This window comes from Pteropus medius, unplaced genomic scaffold (assembly GCF_902729225.1).
Source record: "Pteropus medius unplaced genomic scaffold, Ma_sr-lr_union100, whole genome shotgun sequence".
NCBI classification, from domain to species: domain Eukaryota; kingdom Metazoa; phylum Chordata; class Mammalia; order Chiroptera; family Pteropodidae; genus Pteropus; species Pteropus medius.
In genome coordinates, this window is record NW_024344378.1 from 26,935,458 (window position 1) to 26,956,897 (window position 21,440).

At 34.7% G+C, this 21,440-nt stretch overlaps 1 protein-coding gene across 3 annotated transcripts in view; it reads right to left on the reverse strand.

Annotated features, from left to right (window-relative positions):
• PCGF5 (polycomb group ring finger 5) overlaps nucleotides 1–21,440 on the reverse strand; it is a 105,626-nt gene that overhangs the window by 25,121 nt on the left and 59,065 nt on the right. For all 3 annotated transcript variants that reach the window (XM_039871747.1, XM_039871748.1, XM_039871746.1), the window contains exons 3-6: nucleotides 17,396–17,492; nucleotides 11,101–11,156; nucleotides 10,925–10,984; nucleotides 8,376–8,524 (exon numbers count right to left, since the gene is read on the reverse strand). In XM_039871747.1, the coding sequence (XP_039727681.1) occupies nucleotides 8,376–8,524; nucleotides 10,925–10,984; nucleotides 11,101–11,156; nucleotides 17,396–17,492 (362 nt within the window). The remainder of the gene's footprint in view (nucleotides 1–8,375; nucleotides 8,525–10,924; nucleotides 10,985–11,100; nucleotides 11,157–17,395; nucleotides 17,493–21,440) is intronic.

Genomic DNA, 21,440 nt, shown 5'->3' on the forward strand with positions numbered 1-21,440 from the left:
AAGTATTTTATTATTTTTTGGTGCTATTATAAATGAAATTACTTTATTTCATTTTTAGGTGGTCATTCCAAGTTTATTCCTAATTCTCGTATCCTGCAACCTTGCTAAGTTTATTAGCTAAAATAGTTCTTCTGTGGATTCCTAAGGATTTTCTGTATACAAAATCGTGTCATCTGCAAATAAAGGTAATTTTACTTTTTTCCCAGTCTGGATGCTTTTAATTTCTTTTTCTTGTCTAACTGCTCCAGCTAGTACTTCCAGTACAATGTTGAATAGAAGTGGTGAGAGCAGACATCCTTTTCTTGTTCCTGATCTTAGAAAAGCTTTGTCTTTTACTGTTATGACAGCTGTGGGTTTTTTTGTAGCTGCCTTTATCAGGTTGAGGAAGTTCTATTCCTTATTTTTTAACAACAACAACAAAAAAAGTTGGATTTGTCAAATGCTTTCTATTTATCTACTGAGATGACCATATGGTCTTTCACCTCCCTCCTCCTTTTTTTTATTAATATGGTCTATCACCATTGACTAATTTTTATATGTTGGTTATGGTATATAATCCTTTGCTGCTGAATTCAGCTTGTTGGTAATTTTTAAGGATTTTTGCATCTATAGTTTTCCTGTTATAAAAAACACTATTGCAATTTTTATTGCAGTAAAAAAACATAAAATTTGCCACCTTTACCATTTTTGAGTGTACAGTTCATTAGTGTCATGTCCATTCACATGTTGTGAAACAGATATTCAGAATATTTTCATCATGACAAACTGAAACTCTATGTTGATTAAATAACAACTTTTTTCCCCTTCCTCCAGTTCCTGGTAACCACCATTCAACTTTCTGTTTCTATGAATTTGACTATATACCTCAAGTGGAATCACACAGTAATTGTCTTTTTTGTGACTGGCTTATTTCAATAAGCATAATGTCCAAGTTCATCCACATTGTAGGACATGACAAGATTTCCTTCCTTTTTAAGGCTGAGTAATAATAATACATTAGATATACCACATTTTGTTTATCCGTTTATCTGTTGATGGACATTTGGACTGCTTCCACTTCTTGGCTATTGTACATAGTGCAGCTATGAACATGAGTGTCCAAATACTCTTCAAGACTCTGCTTTCAATTCTTTTGGATATATAACCAGAAATGAGATTGCGGGGTCATAAAGTAGTTCTGTTTTTAACTTTTCAAGGAATCTCCATACCGTTTTCCATACAGGTTGCACTTTTTACAATTTTACCAATAGTGCACAGGGTTTCAATGTCTCTACATTCTCATCAATACTTGCTATTTTCTGTTTTGTTTTTGATAGCAGCCATCCTAATGAATGTGAAGTCATATGTTATTGTGGTTTTAATTTGCATTTCTCTGATTAGTGATGTTGAGCATCTTTCATGTTTGTTGGCCATTTGTATATTATCTTTGGAGAAACACCTATTTAACTCCTTTGTTCCGTTTTTAATTGGATTATTTGATTTGTTTTTGTTGTTGAATTACATATATTAATCCCTCATCAGATAAAATTTGCAAATATTTTCTCCCGTTCTCTAGGATGCCTTTTCATTCTGTTGATTGTGTCCTTCGATTCATGAAAGTTCTTTTATTGTGATGTCTTTGGTATCAGGGTAATATTGGCATCACAGAATGAACTGGGAAGTGTTCCCTCTTAACATTTGTGAGAGTTTAAAAAAAGATTGGTGTTCTTCTTTAAACAGTTGGGCTTTCCTTTGTGGGAACTTTTTAAATTATTAATTTTATTTCTTTGCTTGTAAGAGGTCTATTCAGATTTTCTATTCTAGTCAGTTTTGGTAGTTTGTCTTTCTAGGAATTTGCCATTTTATCTAGGTTATCTACTTCTTCGGCATACAATTGTTTATGGCATTCCCTTATAGTCTTTTCTATTTTTGTAAGGTTACTAGAAATAGCTCCTCTTTCATTTCTGGTTTTAGTAAGTTGAGTCTTCCTTTTTTTTTGTCTAGCTTGCTAGCAAAAGAATTGCCAATTTTGTTGATTTTCACAAAGAACAGGTTTTTGGTTTCATTAACTTTCTTGCTTTTCTATTCTCTATTTCATTTTCTCCAATCTAATCTTAAATTCCTTTCTTCTACTTGCTTTTAGTACTTTTTCTACTTTAAGGTAGATTAGGTTATTAATTTGAGATTTTTTATTTTAAGGTAGGTGTTTATAAATTTCTCTCTCAACACTGCTTTCACTGCATCCCATAATTTTGGTACTATGTGCTTTCATTTTCATTCATCTCAAAGTATTTTCTAATTTCCCTTGTGATTTTTTCTTTGACATACTGCTTATTAAGAAGTATGTTGCTTAATTTCCAGGTTTGTAAATTTCACTAAGTTTCCTACTATTACTGATTTCTAACTTTATTCCATTGTGGTTGGAGAATATACTTTGTATGATTTCAATCCCTTTAAATGTATTGAAACTTGTTCTGTGGCCTAAGATATGGTCTATCTTGGAAAATGCTCCATATGCACTTGAGAGAGATGTGTATTCTGTTGTTGGGTAGAACATTCTATAGATTTCTGGTAGGTCTAGTTAGTTTTAGTGCTGTTCAAATTTTCTATTTCCTTAGAGACCTTTTTGTGTAGTTTTTTTTTTGAAAGGTAGTATATTGTTGAATTGTCTATTTCTTCCTTCAAGTCTGTCAGATTTTGCTTCCATATTTTGGGGCTCTGTTAGGTGCATTTATGTTTATAACATATTTTCTTGATGGATTAACACTTTTGTCATTTAAAGAATTTCCTTTGTTTCTGCTAATTTTTGTCTGAAAGTTTCTTTGTCTGATATTACTATAGCTACTCCTGCTCTTTTGATTACTGTGTGCATGGTATTTCTTTTTTCAATCTCCTACTTTTAATCTATGTGTATCTTTAAATCCAAGGTATGTCTCTTGTTGGATTATTTATTTTTATCCATTCTGACAATCTCCACCTCAAACTGGAGAGTTTAATCCATTTCCATTTAATGTAATTACTAATAGGGTAAGATCTATATCTACCCTTTTGCTATTTGTATTCTACATGTCTTAGATCTTGTTCCTCTATTTCTTGATTACTGCTTTATTTTGTCAGAGATATTTTCTAAAATATCATTATATTGCCCTATTTTTAAAAATTTTGCTATAGTTTCAAGTATATAGTACATTGGTTAGACATTTATATAGTTTATGAAGCAATCCTCCTGACTGCTCATTCTCTCCTCTGGCTCTCCACCTAGCCACTACATTACTTCTGACTGCATTCCCTATGACGTGCTCCTCATCCCCATGACCATCTATCAACTATTAATTTGTACTTCTAACCTTTCACCCCTTTCTCCCAGTCCCCCAAACCCCCTTCTTTCTGGCCATCGCTAGATTGTCCTCTATATTTGTGAGTCTACTTTTAATTAGTTTGTTCTTTTCCTTAGATTCTGCTATATAGCCCTATTATTTCTTTTCCTATATATTTTCAAGTTACTCTTTTGTGATTTCCCTGAGGAATGCAATTAACATCTAAATTTATAAAAATGTAGTTCAGATTAACACTATCTTAATTTTAACAGTATACAAAAACTTGCTCCTATATAGCTCTGTTCTGCCACCTACCTCCCTCCTCAGAAAAAAGTTACAAATACATTTATTTTTGTCTTTTATATTTACCGTTACCAGTGCATTTTACTTGTTAATGTGGATTTGAGTTACAGCCTACTGTCCTTTCATTTAGGCCTGAAGAATGCCCTTCATTATTTTTTGCAGAGAAGGTCTCGTAGTGATAGTTTTTGTTTATCTGGCATTATATTTTCTTTTCCCCTTTTAAATATATAGATTTTTGATGGACATAGAATACTTGGTTGACAGTTTTTTTTTCTTTCAGTACTCTGTGTAAGTCATCCTACTCCCATCTGGCTTCTAACTTCTGATGAGAAATCAGCTGCTAATATTGGTGATCCCTTGTAAGTGATGAGTCATATCTTTTTTGTTTTCAAGATTTTGTCTTTCAATAGTTTGGTTTGATGTTTTGCTATGAATTTGATTTTATCATATCTGGTTTGTTAAGCTTTTAGATGGTTAATGTTTTTGTCGAATTTGGGGAGTTTTAGCCCATTCTTCAATTATATTTTCTGCCCCTTTCTCCTCCTTTTGAGATTTCCATTATGTGTAGGTTGGTAAGCCTGATGATGTTCTATAGGTCTCTGAAGATCTGTCTGTTTTTCATTCCTTTTCTGTTACTCAAACTGAATAATCTCAGTAAGTTTTGGGTTCTTTTTCTATGACTCAAATCTGCTGCTGAGCCTCTCTAGTGCATTTTTTATTTCAGTTCTTATATTTTTCAACTCCAGAATATTTAAAAAATAATTTGTCTCTTTATTAATATGTTCTATTTGGTGAGATTGTTCTTGTACTTTCATTTAGATGTTCAGACATGATTTTAGTTCTTTGCATATATTTAAAATGCATGATTTAAAATCTATATCTAGTAAGTCCAACGTCTGGATTTCTTCAGAGACAGTCCTACTGACTACTTCTTGTATATGGGCTATACTTTCTTGTTTCTATTTGTATCACATTTTTTTTGTTGTTGAAAACTGAACATTTAAAATAATGTGATAACTTTTGAAAATCAGATTCCCGCTGGCCTTTCATGGTCTATTGTGGTAGCTATTTCTTGTTTCTCTTTGTTTAACGACTTACCTAAACTAATTGTGTCAACTCTGTATTCTTTATAGTATGTGGCCACTGAAGTTTTTACCTACTGACTGGCTAATGACTGAACAGAGATTTCCTCATACACTTAGAACCAATAAGTCTCCCATTCTTTGCTGAGAGACTCAGTATGTGTTTTGGGGAACACCTCTAACATTAAATCAGGTTGTTGACAACTCTTAGTTTTCATGTCCTGCTTGTGCAAAGCCTCAAGGTCAGTCAGAGGTGAGAGCTTATTCATGTCTTTCCTGAGCATATACACAGCCCTGTGTATGAGCATGCCCTCTACATTCCCAGAAATATATCAGAGCTTTTCAAAGCCTCTATAGGCTTTGATATCTATAGACATCTCATTCTGCAGCTTTTCCATTTAAGCTCTTTAGTTGTGTCTATTGTTTGCCCCAAATGTTATTACCTCAGGCAGTCATGAAGTTAAAAACACTTGTCTGTAATTGGTTTTGACAAATGCTCCTCCCCACACTCCCCACCTGCCTAAAGAGAAAGTTTTTCACTAGGACAGTTCCAAGTCGGGTCTAATATAAACTGCCTTGTAAATTGGGTATTTCAGTTACTACCACAGGTCAAATAATGAAAATTTGGCAATTAGGCTTTGAAAGAACTCCACCTCTGTTCTGTCCTTTTGGTACAGAGAGGATACACCGGGAATGTGGGCTGTTTTTCAAGGTTACTGCAGAGTGGGGAATGGGACTAAGGCAAGTTAAAATGCGAAAAAGTCAGGGTTTTTTGTTGTTGTTGTTGTTTTTGGATAAATGCTCCATAGGTTTCTGTAAGCCGTTGGTTAATTATTAGAATTCAAAAAAAGCTGATTTTGGAAGTTGTTGCCAGTTCTTTTTTTTTTTTTCATTTTTTTTTATGGAGAAGCAAATTTTTAGAAGTCTTTACTCTATTTTTGAATTACAAAAGTAGTATGTATACTGCATGAACTATCCATGTGACTACTCCACGACTATATTTGAGAATCACATTCTACTGCAAAGGAATGAGATGGCTGAGGAGGCTATAAAGAAACACAGACATTTTTTTCTTTCTTTAAGGGGTTTATAATCATGTTTCAAGAACAAGATAATACCAAAAAAGATAAAAGAGCATCAGTGCCTGGTATCTTCAAAAACACAATAAATTCTCATCTAATAAATAACAAATTAAGCTCTAATCAAATGAGAAATGCAAGTCCTACAGAATTTCAGAGAAGGTATTCACTAGGGTGGAAAAAGGCATCACAAAAGTAGAGGTCTCTGGGTCTTGACAGAACCACAGGACAGTGGTGAGAAGAGGGAAGGACATGCCCAAAAGCAAAAGATTGTTCAAAGTTTGAGAGGGTTTTAAATACTCTTAATACAAGCCTTTCTACATTCTGGATGCAAGTACTTTGTCAGATACTAGTGCCCCCTATATATATATGTTGTTACTCATATAAAGCAATAATCATTTGTCTTGAGAGGAGGGTTCAATGATGGGTATAATGGGAGATAAATTTAAGATAGGGGCTAGTTAGTGATTGCTAATATAAGGAGTTAAGACATTATCCTATAGGCCAGAAGGTCGCAAACTATGGCTACACCTCGCAATTATATCTGGATGGCCATCTATTTGTGTAAGTAAATTTTACTGGAACACAAAACATGCCAGCTCACACTCACTATGATCTATGGCCACTTTAGGGCTACACTGAATAAGCTGAGTAGTTGCAGCAGAAGCTATATGGCCCACAGAGCCTATAATATTTACTGTCTGACTCTGATATTGGCTTTGACTCTGGCCCTCACCCTCTGCCTTGCAGGCATTCAGGCTGTGGCTTCAGCCTTGGATTAAAAAAAAAAAGTACAGAGAACTTTAAGTAACTGCTTTTAAAATCTAGATGTGAACAGCACTAGAAAGTTTACAGGACTTATGACAGATTGAAGAGAAAGAGTAAAAGGTCAAAGATGACTCCAAGATTTTGAACTTGTATGACGGGTTGTAACATAGTAGTGATACCTGAAATTGCATGTTTGCAGTAAAGTACAGGTTGTAAACATGTGAAGTTTCAAGTGTTAGAGATATAAAAGCCACAAAAAAATGAAGTGACCTCTAGGATAAAGAAAGAATAATTGACTGAAGGACTAAGTATTTGAATATACTCACATGTATCAAGTAGAAAACAGGAAGAAGTGGAGACAGAGTAGGAAGAGCCAGAGAGAAAAAGTGCGAATCAGGGTGGGATAGCAGAAGTCATACACGCTATGGAAGTTGTTTTAAGAATGAACAAAAGTCTATGAAAGAAAGAGTAAATGGATGAAAGTTCAACTGTAATGATGAAATGTCAAAGATGTCAAAAATAAGAGAATATCAAGGAGTAGTTAATTTTCAGATGAATTTCTAAAATTCAATACTTTATAACTTTTGAACTAGAAATTCTGCAGAGAAGTAGACTTCACATTTATAAAGATATTCAGCTTTTCTATTAATTTTCGCTACAAGATAATAACTCATGTATTAGAAAGCTAAAGGATGATCACAACCTCTAAGAAGCTCCCAAAAGGGGATTACAGAAATGATTGGTAATAAGAGAAAAATATAAGGTTATTAAAAACCCCGATGAAAAGACAAAAAAAAGGGTGCTCTACCAGAGCATAAAAAAGAGAAGCCTGGGAAGACATATAGGTACAGTGGCCACTTCTCTAAAGATTGCTGCACTTTATTACATGCTGTGTCCAACCAACTCCTATTAACTAAATCAATTACCTTATTACAACTGTTTAAGACCTCACCAAAGTTCGCTGAGTTAAAAAGTTGTTTTTAATTTCCTAATAGGAAAATGTCGTTAAATGTATTGTAAAAATTCAATCCATTGGTTTACAGATTACAAAGAAGAAGTAAAAGAGACACTGAATATAGGCATTTGAATAAAATATGGAATACAAAGAGAGAAAGAGTATTCTCAATGGCTGACATTGGCTAGGACAACGTGACAAAAACCTAAAGAGGTAAAGTAGTGAACATTTATAATGAAAACAAAAGTTGCTTGCAATAAAAAAAGACATATTTAACACCATTTAAAGACCAAAGAAAATAAGGGTGTTTTAAACTCTCTAGCATAGAGATCTTTTACAAAAAGGTTTAGTTAGAGAAAAACAGGATTAGAAAAGGAAATTCTATAGAAAAATCTAGGAGCCTTCAAGGATTTCATGACATCTAATTTTATTTATAACCAATTATATTATTCATAAAATATATCAGCCATGGCATGAATAGTTTGAGTTGCAAATAAAACTACAGAAGTAGAGGACAAATTAGAAGAGGAGGAATAAAAGGGTTGGAGACATGAAATGATCTGAATTGGATATCACACTTGGAAATACAAAGGCTATGAACTCCCAACAAAGGTATAAAAGGAGGTGGAGAGGAAAAATAGAGGTGTGATTCTTTGCAGTAGCCACTAGGTGGTGGCATTGACCCAGGACGGTTCAGTTGTGGGGGCTGGAAATCCAGTGCCTGGAGTAAGCAATTGCTTGGCCATTTCTAGGTAGGGGACTGTCAGAGAATGGCACTCTACTTGATTATGTTAATAAATTTTGAAAGCAAATGTTTTGAAACATTAGGAAAATTCATCAACAAATTATCAAAAGTTTACTATAAAATATACAGCTGTACTTGTCCACTCACCTTTACTACATTGTCCCCTGATTGTCCATTATTTCGTAAACAATCTAGACATATAGCAATTTGTGGGTCACTTCTGTGATAGTCTTTATCATCTTGATTTTCATCACCTTCTTCATCTACTTTAGGTTTGTCAACTTTTGAAGAATCATCTGTACAATTTAAACAAAACTAGATATAACTCAAAGTTTATATTAAAGTTAAGTAACAGTAATTAATCATTGAAACAAAAATCAACTTTAAAAAATTTCTCAACAGTTTTTGATAAAGAATAACTGAAAATTTTAGTGCCTTTAAAATGTTCCGCCCAACAATGAAAATATTTTTTAAAAACCATCTGTGACTTATTAACATAGCCTAAGATGTTTTGGCTCACTGGGACATCCAATGAAAGATTTAGGACCAGCTACACAAAAATAACTGCAATTAATGATTAGATTACTTAGAAGGTAGACAGGATATAAAAATACTTCCAAATTCTCTATATATTCAAACTAAAAACTAAGTACTCTTTACAAATTATAAAATATTCTCTTTAGGTTCATAAAACTTCAAATATTATTCATAAAATCAGCTAGTGAAAGATAATGAGTAGAATGAATTAACTTTTTTTAACATATACGTATCTATATAACATGTTAAAACTTCATTTAAGAAATCTGAATAATATATATCTAAATGTATTTAATCTATGAAATACTTGCAGCCTACACATAATGCAACTATATTTGTTGATTTATTCATTTATTGAGTGCCTTTAACTGTTAGACATGCTCGTGCTAGGTTTGCGGGAACAATATTAAAACTAGAGTGTTATCATTCTTACCCTAATAGTAGTCAGGGTATAGGAGGAGATACAGGCAAGTAAAGAAAACAGATGGAGAAGTGGGATAAGGCCTTTGATGGAAGGAGTAAAATAGACTATGTGGGCATATAGGTAATAAACCCAAACTATGGGGTGAAGCAGATTCAGGAAAAATTTCCAGATAAAATATCTCTAAGCTAAAACTTAAAAGAATTAGCCAGCCAAGCATTGCAGTATAGAAAAGCCCAGGAAAAAAAAAGACAGGTTAGCACCTCTACAATGACTGTTGTATCATAAAAACCAGATGGATTCTCTTTCTTCTGTATTCTTATACATATTTATATGGAACCCACATAAACAGGAGCTGCCTTTTATGAACCGAACTCCCAGCTCCAAGAAAATATCCAAATTCTCCACTCAAACTAAAGACCAAATATTATAAAATACTTTAAAAAGTGAGAAGTAATGGGAAAAGGGAGATAAAGTAGGCTACAGTCCTTCACAAGTCTTTAAGAGTCATGGACTAAACCTACCATATAGCTTCTGATGACAATCTCCTGGGCTCCTGTCCTCTTGAAAAGGTAGTCAAAAATTGGAACATTTAGTCAACTTTATATTATCTGTTTTTATTATAGCATTACTGTCTAAATTATAATTTACACTTAGATAAAACAAGCCTTTAGCTAAGTCATTTTTTGTCAGGCTTGGATTCTTTGCCCATTTTGTTTTAGGTCAAAAATAATCCCTTACTATCTTATCCCAGTTATTCAAAACTATTCTCAAACCTCCCCACTATAGGAAGCCAGCCTTGTACAGTTAAGTTGAACTAATAAGACTATGATCCCCATTTTACAGATGAAAAGAGAAAGAGCATTTTCTAACCCATCTGAATGAGGTAAGACTGACAAATCTATGATCTTTTGGGAAAACCAGGGGCAGGAGAGTAAGCTCACAAGTGAGCCTATAAAAACACACAAATATCTTTGAAATATTTCAGTGGTATATAGGTATTTAGGCCATCTTGAAATCTCGGATTAACAAGAGAAAAGAATACTATCTTCCTTATAATTTCAGGTGAATTATATACTTACGAAAAGCCTTTTTTTTTCTGTTCAGTAAGGTTTATCACTTTGCTGAGATTATTAAAAATTTACTGACTGCTGGGTCTCTTGGGACCCAGAAGAGAAATTTGGACACTTAGCACTGGTGATGGGAAAAATTCCCATAATCACCTAGAAATATTTTTCAAATTCCAGGGTATATAAAATTTGTATCACCTGAGCTCCACCTATGAAAATTTCATTCCAAGATCCCCTTGCCATGCTCTCAGCCACATCTCACTTCCCTCTCCTATTCAAACAAACATACAAAACAAAACCCCCGCTGTTTAGTTTTGGCTATTTCTTATTTCAGTTTCCTTTAGCTCTCTAGCAAATACTGCTATAATTAGTAGTTGGTTTTCTGTTTTATCTCCTTTTTCTCTTCCCAAAGTTCAATTTCTTCTATTTCCAATCACCTTCAATGGAGTGACTCCAGATTTATATACATTTATATAACATCTTAAGATTTTATAGAAATCTTAAGATTTTATATAAAGGTTCCTAAGAGAAAGGTTCATAATATAAATAAAAGAGTACATTAATTTTGTACAGGAGAAATTTGAACATGAATAGAGATATGAGTTCACCAAAGCTAGCAAAAGCTGAGCAATCTGAGATGCCATCATATAGATGTAAGAAAAAGTCACCTTGTCCATTTTCTTGAGGCTTATTTTTCTTCCAAAATTCAGATTCACGCTCAAGTTCTTCTAATTTAAAAGAAAAAAAAGAAGTATGAAAATAATAGAAACAATCATGAAATACTTAATAGCAATGTTGATTTCATAAAACATAGAAACATGCAAGAAGCCAAGGAGCAACTTACGTTCTCGTAGTCCAGGGACCAGTTTAAATATGATTTCCTCTAATGTATTATCCAACCTTCCAAAGGGGAAAAGAGAATATGCTAACAATGAAGACATCAAAATCCAATATAAAAGCAGTTTGAGATCTTTATCTGATATGTATTACAAAACACAGAACATGCATAGTTTCAGCACATCTATACCAAACTCCTCGGCACACAGAGCACACCGATTTCTAGCCTTTCCTACAGTGGTAGATTGATTACAAAAATGGTCCTGTCCCCAGCTCTCCCTCTATCTACACCCTCTGAACATGACTTTGAATTCCCCCCTTGATTAAGGAATGGAGTCTATCTTCTCACCCAAGAATACGGGCTAGCCCTGAAAAGTGCTTAGGCCAACAGAATGTGTAACAAGTGACACTGTGCTTAGTTCTGAGCATAAGCCTTAAGAGGTATCACAAGCTTTTGTGCACTCTTTCTTAGAACCCTGCCAACTATGAGAACAAGTCTGGAGGATGAGACACAATGCACAAGAGAGCCAAGCTGCCCTGCTGAGGCCACCTCAGACGAGTTCACTCACAGCTCAGCCCCAAAACGACAACCCAGCTGAGATCAGCGGAGCATCCTATCCAACCAGCAGCTAACTGCAGTCGCATGAGTGACCCCAGCAAGACCAGAAGAACCACCTAGATCTGTGAACCATACATCTTGTGAGGAATAAGAAATGCTTTTATTGTTTTAAGCATGAATTTAGGGGTGGTAGGTTATGCACCAATAGCTGATACACCCACTCTCAAAATCTCTACTACAACTCTGGCTCTCTCCTATAAAGGAAATAATCTCCGTTCCTTTCTTCTGAGAAATTTAAACCATTTAGTCCTTGTATCTTCCTAGACAAAAAATGTAAATATTTATCTTGACATTCTTCTTGTTTTCTTCTCCTGCTGTATATGAGTGTAACTCTCTTCATAGCTTTCATTTCTTCAATCGCATTACATTTCTATCTCCTTCATTCTGCTCAGCAGCATTACTCTTCTCTTGACTACAAACATGTACAGTTTCCTCATGTTAAAAAATGCAACTTTTATTTAACCTATCTTTTCAAGCTCAATCTTTTCTTCCAATTGGAAAATCTTTGAAAGCATAATCAACATTATTTCTGTCACAAACAGAGTTCAGTTTACTCTACTGAACTCTCTAAGTCATCCATAACTTTCTGGATCATAACTGAATAGGTTTAAACAATTTTTTATAATTTTAAAATGTCACGTTTCTCCAATATCACTCTGCAGCAGGTGACAGTGTTGTCTAACACAACCTCTTTTAAAATTTCCTATCCTGCTTTTCTTTTTTCTATCTACTATCTTTGTCCTAAATATTTTTCTTTTTCCAATTACCTCTAAATCTGAATATTCTCCATTGCTCTGCACTTTTTGACCTTTTCTGCAGGCTACCTTCTTTGAGGATCTCATCCACTTTTGTGATGTCACACAGGCAGATAACTTATATACATTACATACACACACATTACACCCCTCTGCTGAGTTCAAGTTTCATATTTTCAACAGATGCTAAATATCTCAAGCAACTCCTTGACTTCATCTTTGTCAACACTATCTCATTCATCCTCCAACAAAATACTGAATACCTGTCTTTTTAAAAATTAAATTTAGAAATACCATATCATTCTCAAACAGGTTTAAAATGCAAGAATATCTTAACACCCACTTCTCTCCCCCAGCTCTCTCTCCACACATTTACTCACCAAACTCCACTAACAGCTCCTTCTCAATATTTCCTCCACCTACTCTTTCCACACTTTGCATCCTTCCATTTCCTCAGTTACCACCTTAGAGAACAGCACAGAGCTATTTTCCTTTAACTTGACATGCTCATAATGAATCTTCTTTAAGCACTAATTTCATCATTATTTGTTCAAGAACTCACTTCTCACAACCTAGCTTCAAGTGTTTTATATAACTGGATTCCAACCTACAGACCATAACTGGTGCTATTCTCTTATTCTCTCTCTTCACTAGCCAACCAGCTTAGTCAATTATCCCTAAGAATGCTTTGTCTTTCCCAGTCTGTTTCTCTCCCTCGTGCTCTGTAACAATCTTTCTACTTTCCAACCAAACCAATGTTACCTTATTCTTCAAGACTTAAATACTAACTTATTCAGTTTCCCTAGATTTAACAGTAGTAGCACTTAAAAGTATTTCTTGTTTTTTTTTAATCAAGGTAATAATATACATATATAATTTAAAAACCAAACTTCTCTATAAAACTTACATTAAAATACATTCTCATGCCCTGCCTTCCCTATTCCTGATTCCTACTACCCCAGAGTCAACCACTTTCAAATTCAACCCGTTTCTTCTCTTACTTTTGTGTGTGTGAAAAACAAAGCCACGTTTTGCAGTCTAGATTTTTCTGACTTCCTTTTATGGAATATAAAGTTTTATTTCTGTTATCATCTTGCCATCTCTTTCTTTCCAACATACACTTTTTCCCTACTCTCATCTTCTTGATATAGTATTATCATTTTTTTTGTTTAATAACCATTGTTTACATGGTTATGATTATATAAATATTCACAGTGTGCTATGACTATAGACATCTCCTCATTCAGCTTTTTTCTTTCTCTGGAATTAGTAATTGCTTTCTTCATTTTCTATGTACTTATTCTCTAATTCTCTAAAAGAATTTCTTCTATTTACAAACAGATCAGAAATGAACCAGTTTTATTTGTCCCTCTGAGACATTCCTCACTAGTTTATTAGGACTGATTTACTCCATGGTCAGTCATTAAAGCCACATCCTTGCATGTACCTTTGATTCTCTTTGTCCCTCTCTCACTTGCTTGATATGATCTGGTACCACCACAGCTCTAGTTTAATCCAACTGTTAGCTCTGCACTTTCACTCATGGCTGGAAAAGAACACAACCACACCCCTTCAAATTCATAACTACAACCCAAATGTGCCTTTAAGGTTGCCAGGAATTATACCACACTTCCACAGTCCATTTATTTTCTTACTTTCCTGATCAAAACACTTTCTCTCCTCAAACCCCTACATTCCCTTTCTTCATCCTTACTCTTGTCTGATAAACATTTTAACCTCAGTGAAAAACTTCCAGATTCTGACCATACCTATAACATGCACCCCAGTATACTCTGCCTTCCCACCTGTTGACACAAGTGATCCGTCAATGCTCTTATATAAAGCCTATCTCTCCTCGCGCACTATTAGATTCCATCCCCTCTTACTTACTCAGAGACGTGGCTTCAGCAATCCCTCCCCGCCCCACATACCACTCTCCATTATTAATGCTGTTCTCTCTGTTGGATCATTTCCTTCAAACATGCCAGATTTCTCCCACATCAAAACAAAACAGAAGTCTTCTTGACTGTACTTCCCTAACAGCTACCACCCCATTTCTCTGTTCCCATTTGTGGCAAAACTTAAAAGAGTTGTCTATACTCAGTATTACTAATTCTTCTCCGTTTCTTTGTCTTGAAACAATCCAGTTAGGTTTTTGCCTCACAACTCTCCTGAAAGTGCTCTTGTCAAGATCGATAAAAGGTCGCTAAATCCAACCTTCAATGCTCAGTCTTCACCTAACTTGACTCTTAAACAACATTTAACACAGATGATCACTGCCTCTTCTTTGATACACTCTCTTCCAAGCCACACACTCCTGGACTTTCCTGCTACTTCACTAACTACGTCTTTTCAGTTTCCTTTGCTGGTTACTCCTCCTCTCCTGATCTCTCACTGTTAGAATGCTCCAGGGCCCAATCTTTGGTCCTCTTCTCTCTCTTTACTCACTCAAGTGACCTCATCCCATCTCACAGCTTTAAATATGTTCTATGTGCTGAAGACTACCAAATATTTATTCCCAGCTCAGCTCTCTCCCCTTGAATCACAGGCTTGTATATCCACCTGCCAACTTTCTTCTCTGAAATGATTAACAGACTCAACACGTCCAAAACCAAACTCCCAAGCTACCTCTCCCCCAAACTGCTCTATTCTTAGTCTTCCCTATCTTAGTTAATGACAACTCCATTCTTCGAGGTGCTTAGGTCAGAAAGCTTAGAGTCATGCTCTACTCTTTTCTCACATTTTATATCCAATCCATCAGCAAATCTTGCTGGATCTTCCTTCAAACTGTATTCAGGTTATGCCTATCTCTTGCTCCTTTTACTGCTACCATCTCTTTCCTAGACCACTGTGATTACCTTCTAACTGTTCTCCCTGTTTCTGCCCCTGCCTTGCTATGTGCAGTGTATTCTCGACATGGTCACCAAAATGATCCTTTTAAAACAAAGCCAGGTCAATAAGAGAAAGCCTTTGGTAAAGATCCTCCCCTGCCACCTCCTACTATACTTAGGTCAGCCATCATTACCATCAGTCTTATCTCTAGTTTCCATTTTTGCTACCATCACTTCTCATCCTTTCATCAGGTATTTATGAGAACCTGTTATGTTCCAGGAGTTATCCTAGGTGCCTGGAACACTGAAGTTCTTGTTTTTATTATCTCTGTGACTTTGACTTTTAAAAAATCCCTTTGCAGTAATTTTAGTGGTATAGGAGGAAAATAATTTATAAAGGATATCATTAGATAAACTAACAAAACTGGAATATGGAGGGTAAAGTATACCAATGTAATCGTATTATGGTTATGTAAGATGATCTCTAGTCTTAGGAAATATATACTAAAGTATTTAAGGATAAGGGTGATGATGTATGTAACATACCCTCAAATGGTTCAGAAAAAAATAGAGCCAACATGCAAGCATAAGATAAAGCAATGAGATAAAATGTTAACAATAGGCTAATCTGGGTAAAAAGAATAGAAGTGTCCCTTATATTTTTATTTTTGATTTTTTTGGAGTTTTTATTTCCAAATAAAAAATTTTAAAATATATACTTTAGCCATGGGATTAGATATGATGAAATAGTGACTGGATTCCAACAGTTAAAACAAAAGTTAAGACAATTTGTTACAATATAGCATTTAATAGGTAATAATTACCATTTGTTACAGTTTTTGATAAATACATCAGGAAAAGATTTGATAGGAAAAGTTTGCTTTGTTCTTCTCTGAATTATTTAAACCTGGGTTTCTTGACCTCAGCACTACTGACATTTTGGGCTGAATCTTGGGGACAGCGGGGCTGTCCTGTGACTTGTAGGATGTTCAACAGCATCCAGCAGCCCTAGCCTCTATCCACTAGATGCCAGCAGAACCCACCCAGTCTTGATAATAAAAAGTGCCTCTAGATCTTGCAAAACATACTCTGTGGGGCAAAATCACCAGTGGCTGAGAAGTACTGACATAAATCCAACCAGCATCAGCCTTGTTCAGGACTATGGATAACAGCAGACTAATGGTTCTCCATGTCAGCACATATCAGAAGTATCTGGAGGTCTTGCTAATTAAGATGGGCTCCACTCTCAGAGTTTCCTATTCAGCAGATCTGAGAACTGTCATTTCTAACTAATTGTCTGGAGATCACACTTTGAAAACCACTGGGCTGCACATTTACCTGTAGATAAATTACTCCAACTACAGGCAACTACATTTCCACCAAATGAGACCTGCGAATCCAGATTTATAAAATGATGGCAAACATCACACAGAAATGTTATATAAGGTTATCTAGAGAATATCTAGTTCTGTTTTTAGATGTGTACTTTCCTAAGACCCCATAGTTGGTCTGTGATAGAGCTCTAGTAGGAACAATGGGAAGAAAACAGGTTTAGTGAGGACACCTGACTTAAAGCTGGGACGTAACATTTGAGTTTGCTGAGACATTAGGCAAAGTCATGGTAAGTTTCAATTTCCTAATCTGGAAAAAAGGGTTTGGATTAGAATCTTACGGATTACTTCCACCCTTAAAAATATGATTAGACTTAAGTAAATAGTAGTAATTTTTAAAAATTGTGTAAGTTTTACATAAATATTTATGTACTCTTTTTTAAATATATAATAAAAAAAATTAATAGTACCAGGATTAGTCCCCCTCGCTATCAGGTCTGCTCTTCTCCCACTATCATGTGGCTCAACGAAGTAGTGTACTGTGTAAAATATTAAAATGCTGAAAATAACTACAATTAAAGGAATTGTGAGAGCCTGAGGTATTTAACATGTATAGCCTTATTTTTTCAATCCCTCTTAATACCCTAAATTCATAAAACCTAAATTAACTGAGTCAAGGTACCAACAAATATTATGATGCATAATAAAAAGTAAGCATTTATGTAATTTTTTCAAGTTAAATAAGCAACAAAATACATTTACTTACCTCAACATTTCTAATGGATTTGTCTCATGAACTTGATTGCCACACCTTGGACAATCATTGCTATCTTCAAAGTGCTGGACAATACAAGTCTTACAGACTAAGAAGAAAGAAGATGTTAGGTTAAAATGCATCATTTGAACTTAAACTGAATATAATTAGAAGTAGTCCCTAAAAATTATCTATTACAGGTAGAGTACCATTCTTTAATCAAACTTTATAAAACCTTAAAATTGTAACACTAAAAAAAAAAATCCCAATTGAAACAAATATAAAAATTTTTACCATTTTGCTTATTGTTTTTCTTAAATATATTCACAAACCAAATAACTTATTCATATTACTATTAAAAAAAGCTAGTTCATTTACATGAAACAACAGATTTTTCTCATTTCAAAAAGTAGGACCTAAAAAGGTAAAAATTAATAAGTCTGCATTTACTTCTTTTGCTAGAAATTTACTTGAATGCAAAATAAATAGTTCTTTTAAAAATCTGAGTTTTCAACATGTTTGGATTACTTTTTATTGGCAGGGTGCTCCTGGGACAAACCAGGAGTTACAACGGAACTTCCAGCCCTTGAGGAGTATGAAGAGTCTGTGCTTCTAGGTCCCATGATTTCATGGGACATAAAGTGTGGTAGTGGCATAGAACTGGTAGAAAGGCAAGAGAGGTAAACTGGACAAATGACAGAAACTGACAAAGGAAATTAAGATTTTAAATAAAGATTCTAAACAAATAGAAATATGGTTTGTGAATTTTTTGGCCAGAAGCTTATATACCTACGTTTCCTCCAAATACTAATCTATGAATCTCTCTTGCCTTTTCCCTAAGCTTGTTACCTACTATGTCAACTGTCTTGCCCCCAAACCTTAGACATATTTACAGCGCCTGAACTATAAAAACTTTTCAATCCAATTCCCTATCCCAATAATCCCCCCTCCATTTTATTACTCTATATAATCTAAAAATAAAGATCAGCTCCCCCAACTTCCTTTTACAATTCCATTTACAAACTACTTTTTCCCTCCTCCTCATGCCTCACACTAACTGAAAGAAGTAAAAGTTTAAACTATTGCGCAAGAGTAAACAAACACTAAGGGATTCCTTTCACTGAGATTAGGTCTGAAAATTCAAGCGTATAACATACACTGATCACAGCAACAATGGTCAGGGAAGAATAAGAATTCTACTAGGTAGCTAATATTAAAATCATTAATACATATAAATGATATCTTAGTATTTTCTTTCATTGATTCAATAGATGTTTACTGAGGGCCAGACTCTGTACTAGGAGTTGGGATGCAGAAGTAAACAGAACGAAGTCCATACCCTTATGGAGCTTATATTCTATTCAGAAAGGCAAACAAAGGATTTTAGTAATAAGATTTTTTTAAAAAAGATAGAGTGTGCTTGGGGCTAGTAGCTATTCTAGATAGCGACAAAGGTTAAGACTTTAAGAAGGTAACATCTGAGCATATTTTTTATTGTTTAAGTACACTTGAATCCAATATTCTCTACCTCTTTTACCATTACATACAGCTATTAAGGTATCACTCCACTACAATTCTCTCAAAATCTGGATGAAAGACAATTATGAGATAACCTTAAAAATAAAAATTAAAAAATCGGATATGAATATATCCTCTGTCCTCCAAATCTTTTGGCCCCAAAAGGTTCTAAAAGTCTTTTAAAAAGTCAAAATAATGTTTAGGAAGGGAGGATTGCCCTGTTAAGCCCCGTGAGTTGGAGGACAGAGAAGCTGAATTCCTTTAGAAGACTGCTGGTACTTTGCTCTTTTCTCGAGGACACTAGATAAGTCTCTGAAATTTCAGAAAGAAGGCAAAAAAAGGACAGATTAGAAGCAAGAATGAAGAGGTATTACAAAATCTGATCCTGTCCTGGAGCTCTGATTTCATATTTCTAACTGCTCTTTATATTTAGGAGCGCTGATCCTTCTGATTCAAAAGGTTTATCATACTCAAGGGGTTCAGGAATTCCTGGTTGTCTATCAGCTTTTTCCAAATAGAGAGGCATGTAATATGCCCAGAGCACGTCCTCATCTGGGTGAGCCAAAAGGCTGAGGGGAAGAGCCTGTCCTCCCAGGGGCCAAGATACCAATCTAGGTTGCCAAAGAAATTTAAAGCTGGTCCATCCAGAGATACACAGTTTCAAGAGTAAGGCTGTGTTAATTGCTTGAGGCCAAGGCAGCACCAGTGCCCAAGGGTGCTGGCAGAGACTAATAATCTATATTCTAGATCTGGACTGTTCAATATGGTAGCTACTAGCCACATGTAGCTACTGAGCACTTGAAATGTTGCTAGTTCAAGTTGAGATGTACTATAAGTGTAAAATACAGCAGATTTCAAAGGCTTAGCATGAAAAAATCATCTCAATTTTTTATTTAATTACATGTTGAAATGAGAATATTTTAGACATATTGGATTAAATATTAAAATTATTTTCATTTTTTTAAAATGTGGCGACTAGAACATTTTAAATTACACAGGTGGCTCACATTTTATTTCTACTGAACAGTGCTGTTCTAGAGGGAGAAAGCCCCATCGGGAGGTGAATTTATATTTCACAACACTTGAGACACTATGTTATTCTACTTTTGCAGAGAAAAGGTTCCTACAGGCCAGGTAACCTGTCTACTCTGATGAATGGCGCACAGAGACTTGAATCTAGGTTTTCATTACAGAAAACCTAAATTCTGATACGTTATGTAGAAATACCATCCCCCTAAAACATCTTTAGCATCTCTATTAAATCTGACCACCACATAAACAATACAGACAAGCCATCCCATAGGGCACAGGAATTTATCTCATTACATTAAGCATTACCTTAAAGGAATTAAAAACATTTTTTTTTCCAGAGGCTAAGGCCAAAAACTTGTTCTTAAATTTTTTTTCAGATAGTTTTAGAAAGAAAATTTTATGATGCTGAAATATAATATTTTTACTCTAACTTTCATTTTTGTTCAGATGACTGATGCAGGTTGTCACCACTGCCATCATAATCATTAACACTAACAGGGTTTATGTACCAGGCACCATCTTTAATGCTTCAACATATAGTTAATTCAACACGATTTAATAATTTAATCCTCATTACAATCCTATTAGGTACAGATGGAGGAAATAAGTAGAGAACTTCAGCAATTTGCCAACAATCATGGGATAAGTGGTGAAAGCCAGGATTTGAATCAAGAGCCCATTTTCTTAACCAATGCATGCTTATAGGATACACTGTCTTCTAATTTTATTTCTATAGGTCTACAATATATAGACAAAAACGCCTTACCCCTTAATTTGGGAGCCTTAAATATGTCTAATTGTAGAACTAGATCTCTTTTTGAACTGAGTATCTTGCACAAAATAGCCCTTTTAAGGAGTTTTATTCCTTAAAACAACAACAACAACAAAAAAACCTCTAGTAAGTATATCTCCCACATGCTTTTAAAAGCTGCTAAATAAAATACAACTTTATACAAATTAGACAGAACCTGAGAAAAATCTATGCCAAAAGTTCAGTAAAACTAAAAAAAGTAAAATGAGGATTTAACTTAGATGCTTAAAAAACCCATCACTACAAAACCCGATTCTTAGTTTATAATTTGGTTTATACTAGCTATAAAACACAGTTTTAAAATATCTTAAAGATTTAATGCCCAGCTCTCTAATGGCTCAATTGCTGTATTGGTTAACTCAAGTGGTCCAAGATAAAAAGGTTCCAGTTTAGGTTAAGACTATATAGAGACCTATTAGGATCTTCATTCTCACTCTACAGACAGATGTTGTAGCCACAGAAACACCTGGGTCGGAAAGGGAATTAGGCTCACCAAAGATATCCCCAGTCAAAAAAAACACTTAAATAGCAACAAGTGCTAACATTTACTGAGTACTAACCAAATATTAAGCTCTGGGCTCAGGGCTCTGTATGGATTGTAGTATGGACACTACCATCCCCCTTTGGTAAATGAGGAATACAGTATTGGAGAGCCTGGGCAGGCTGCTCAGGACTGCCCACAGATGTCCAGCTGTG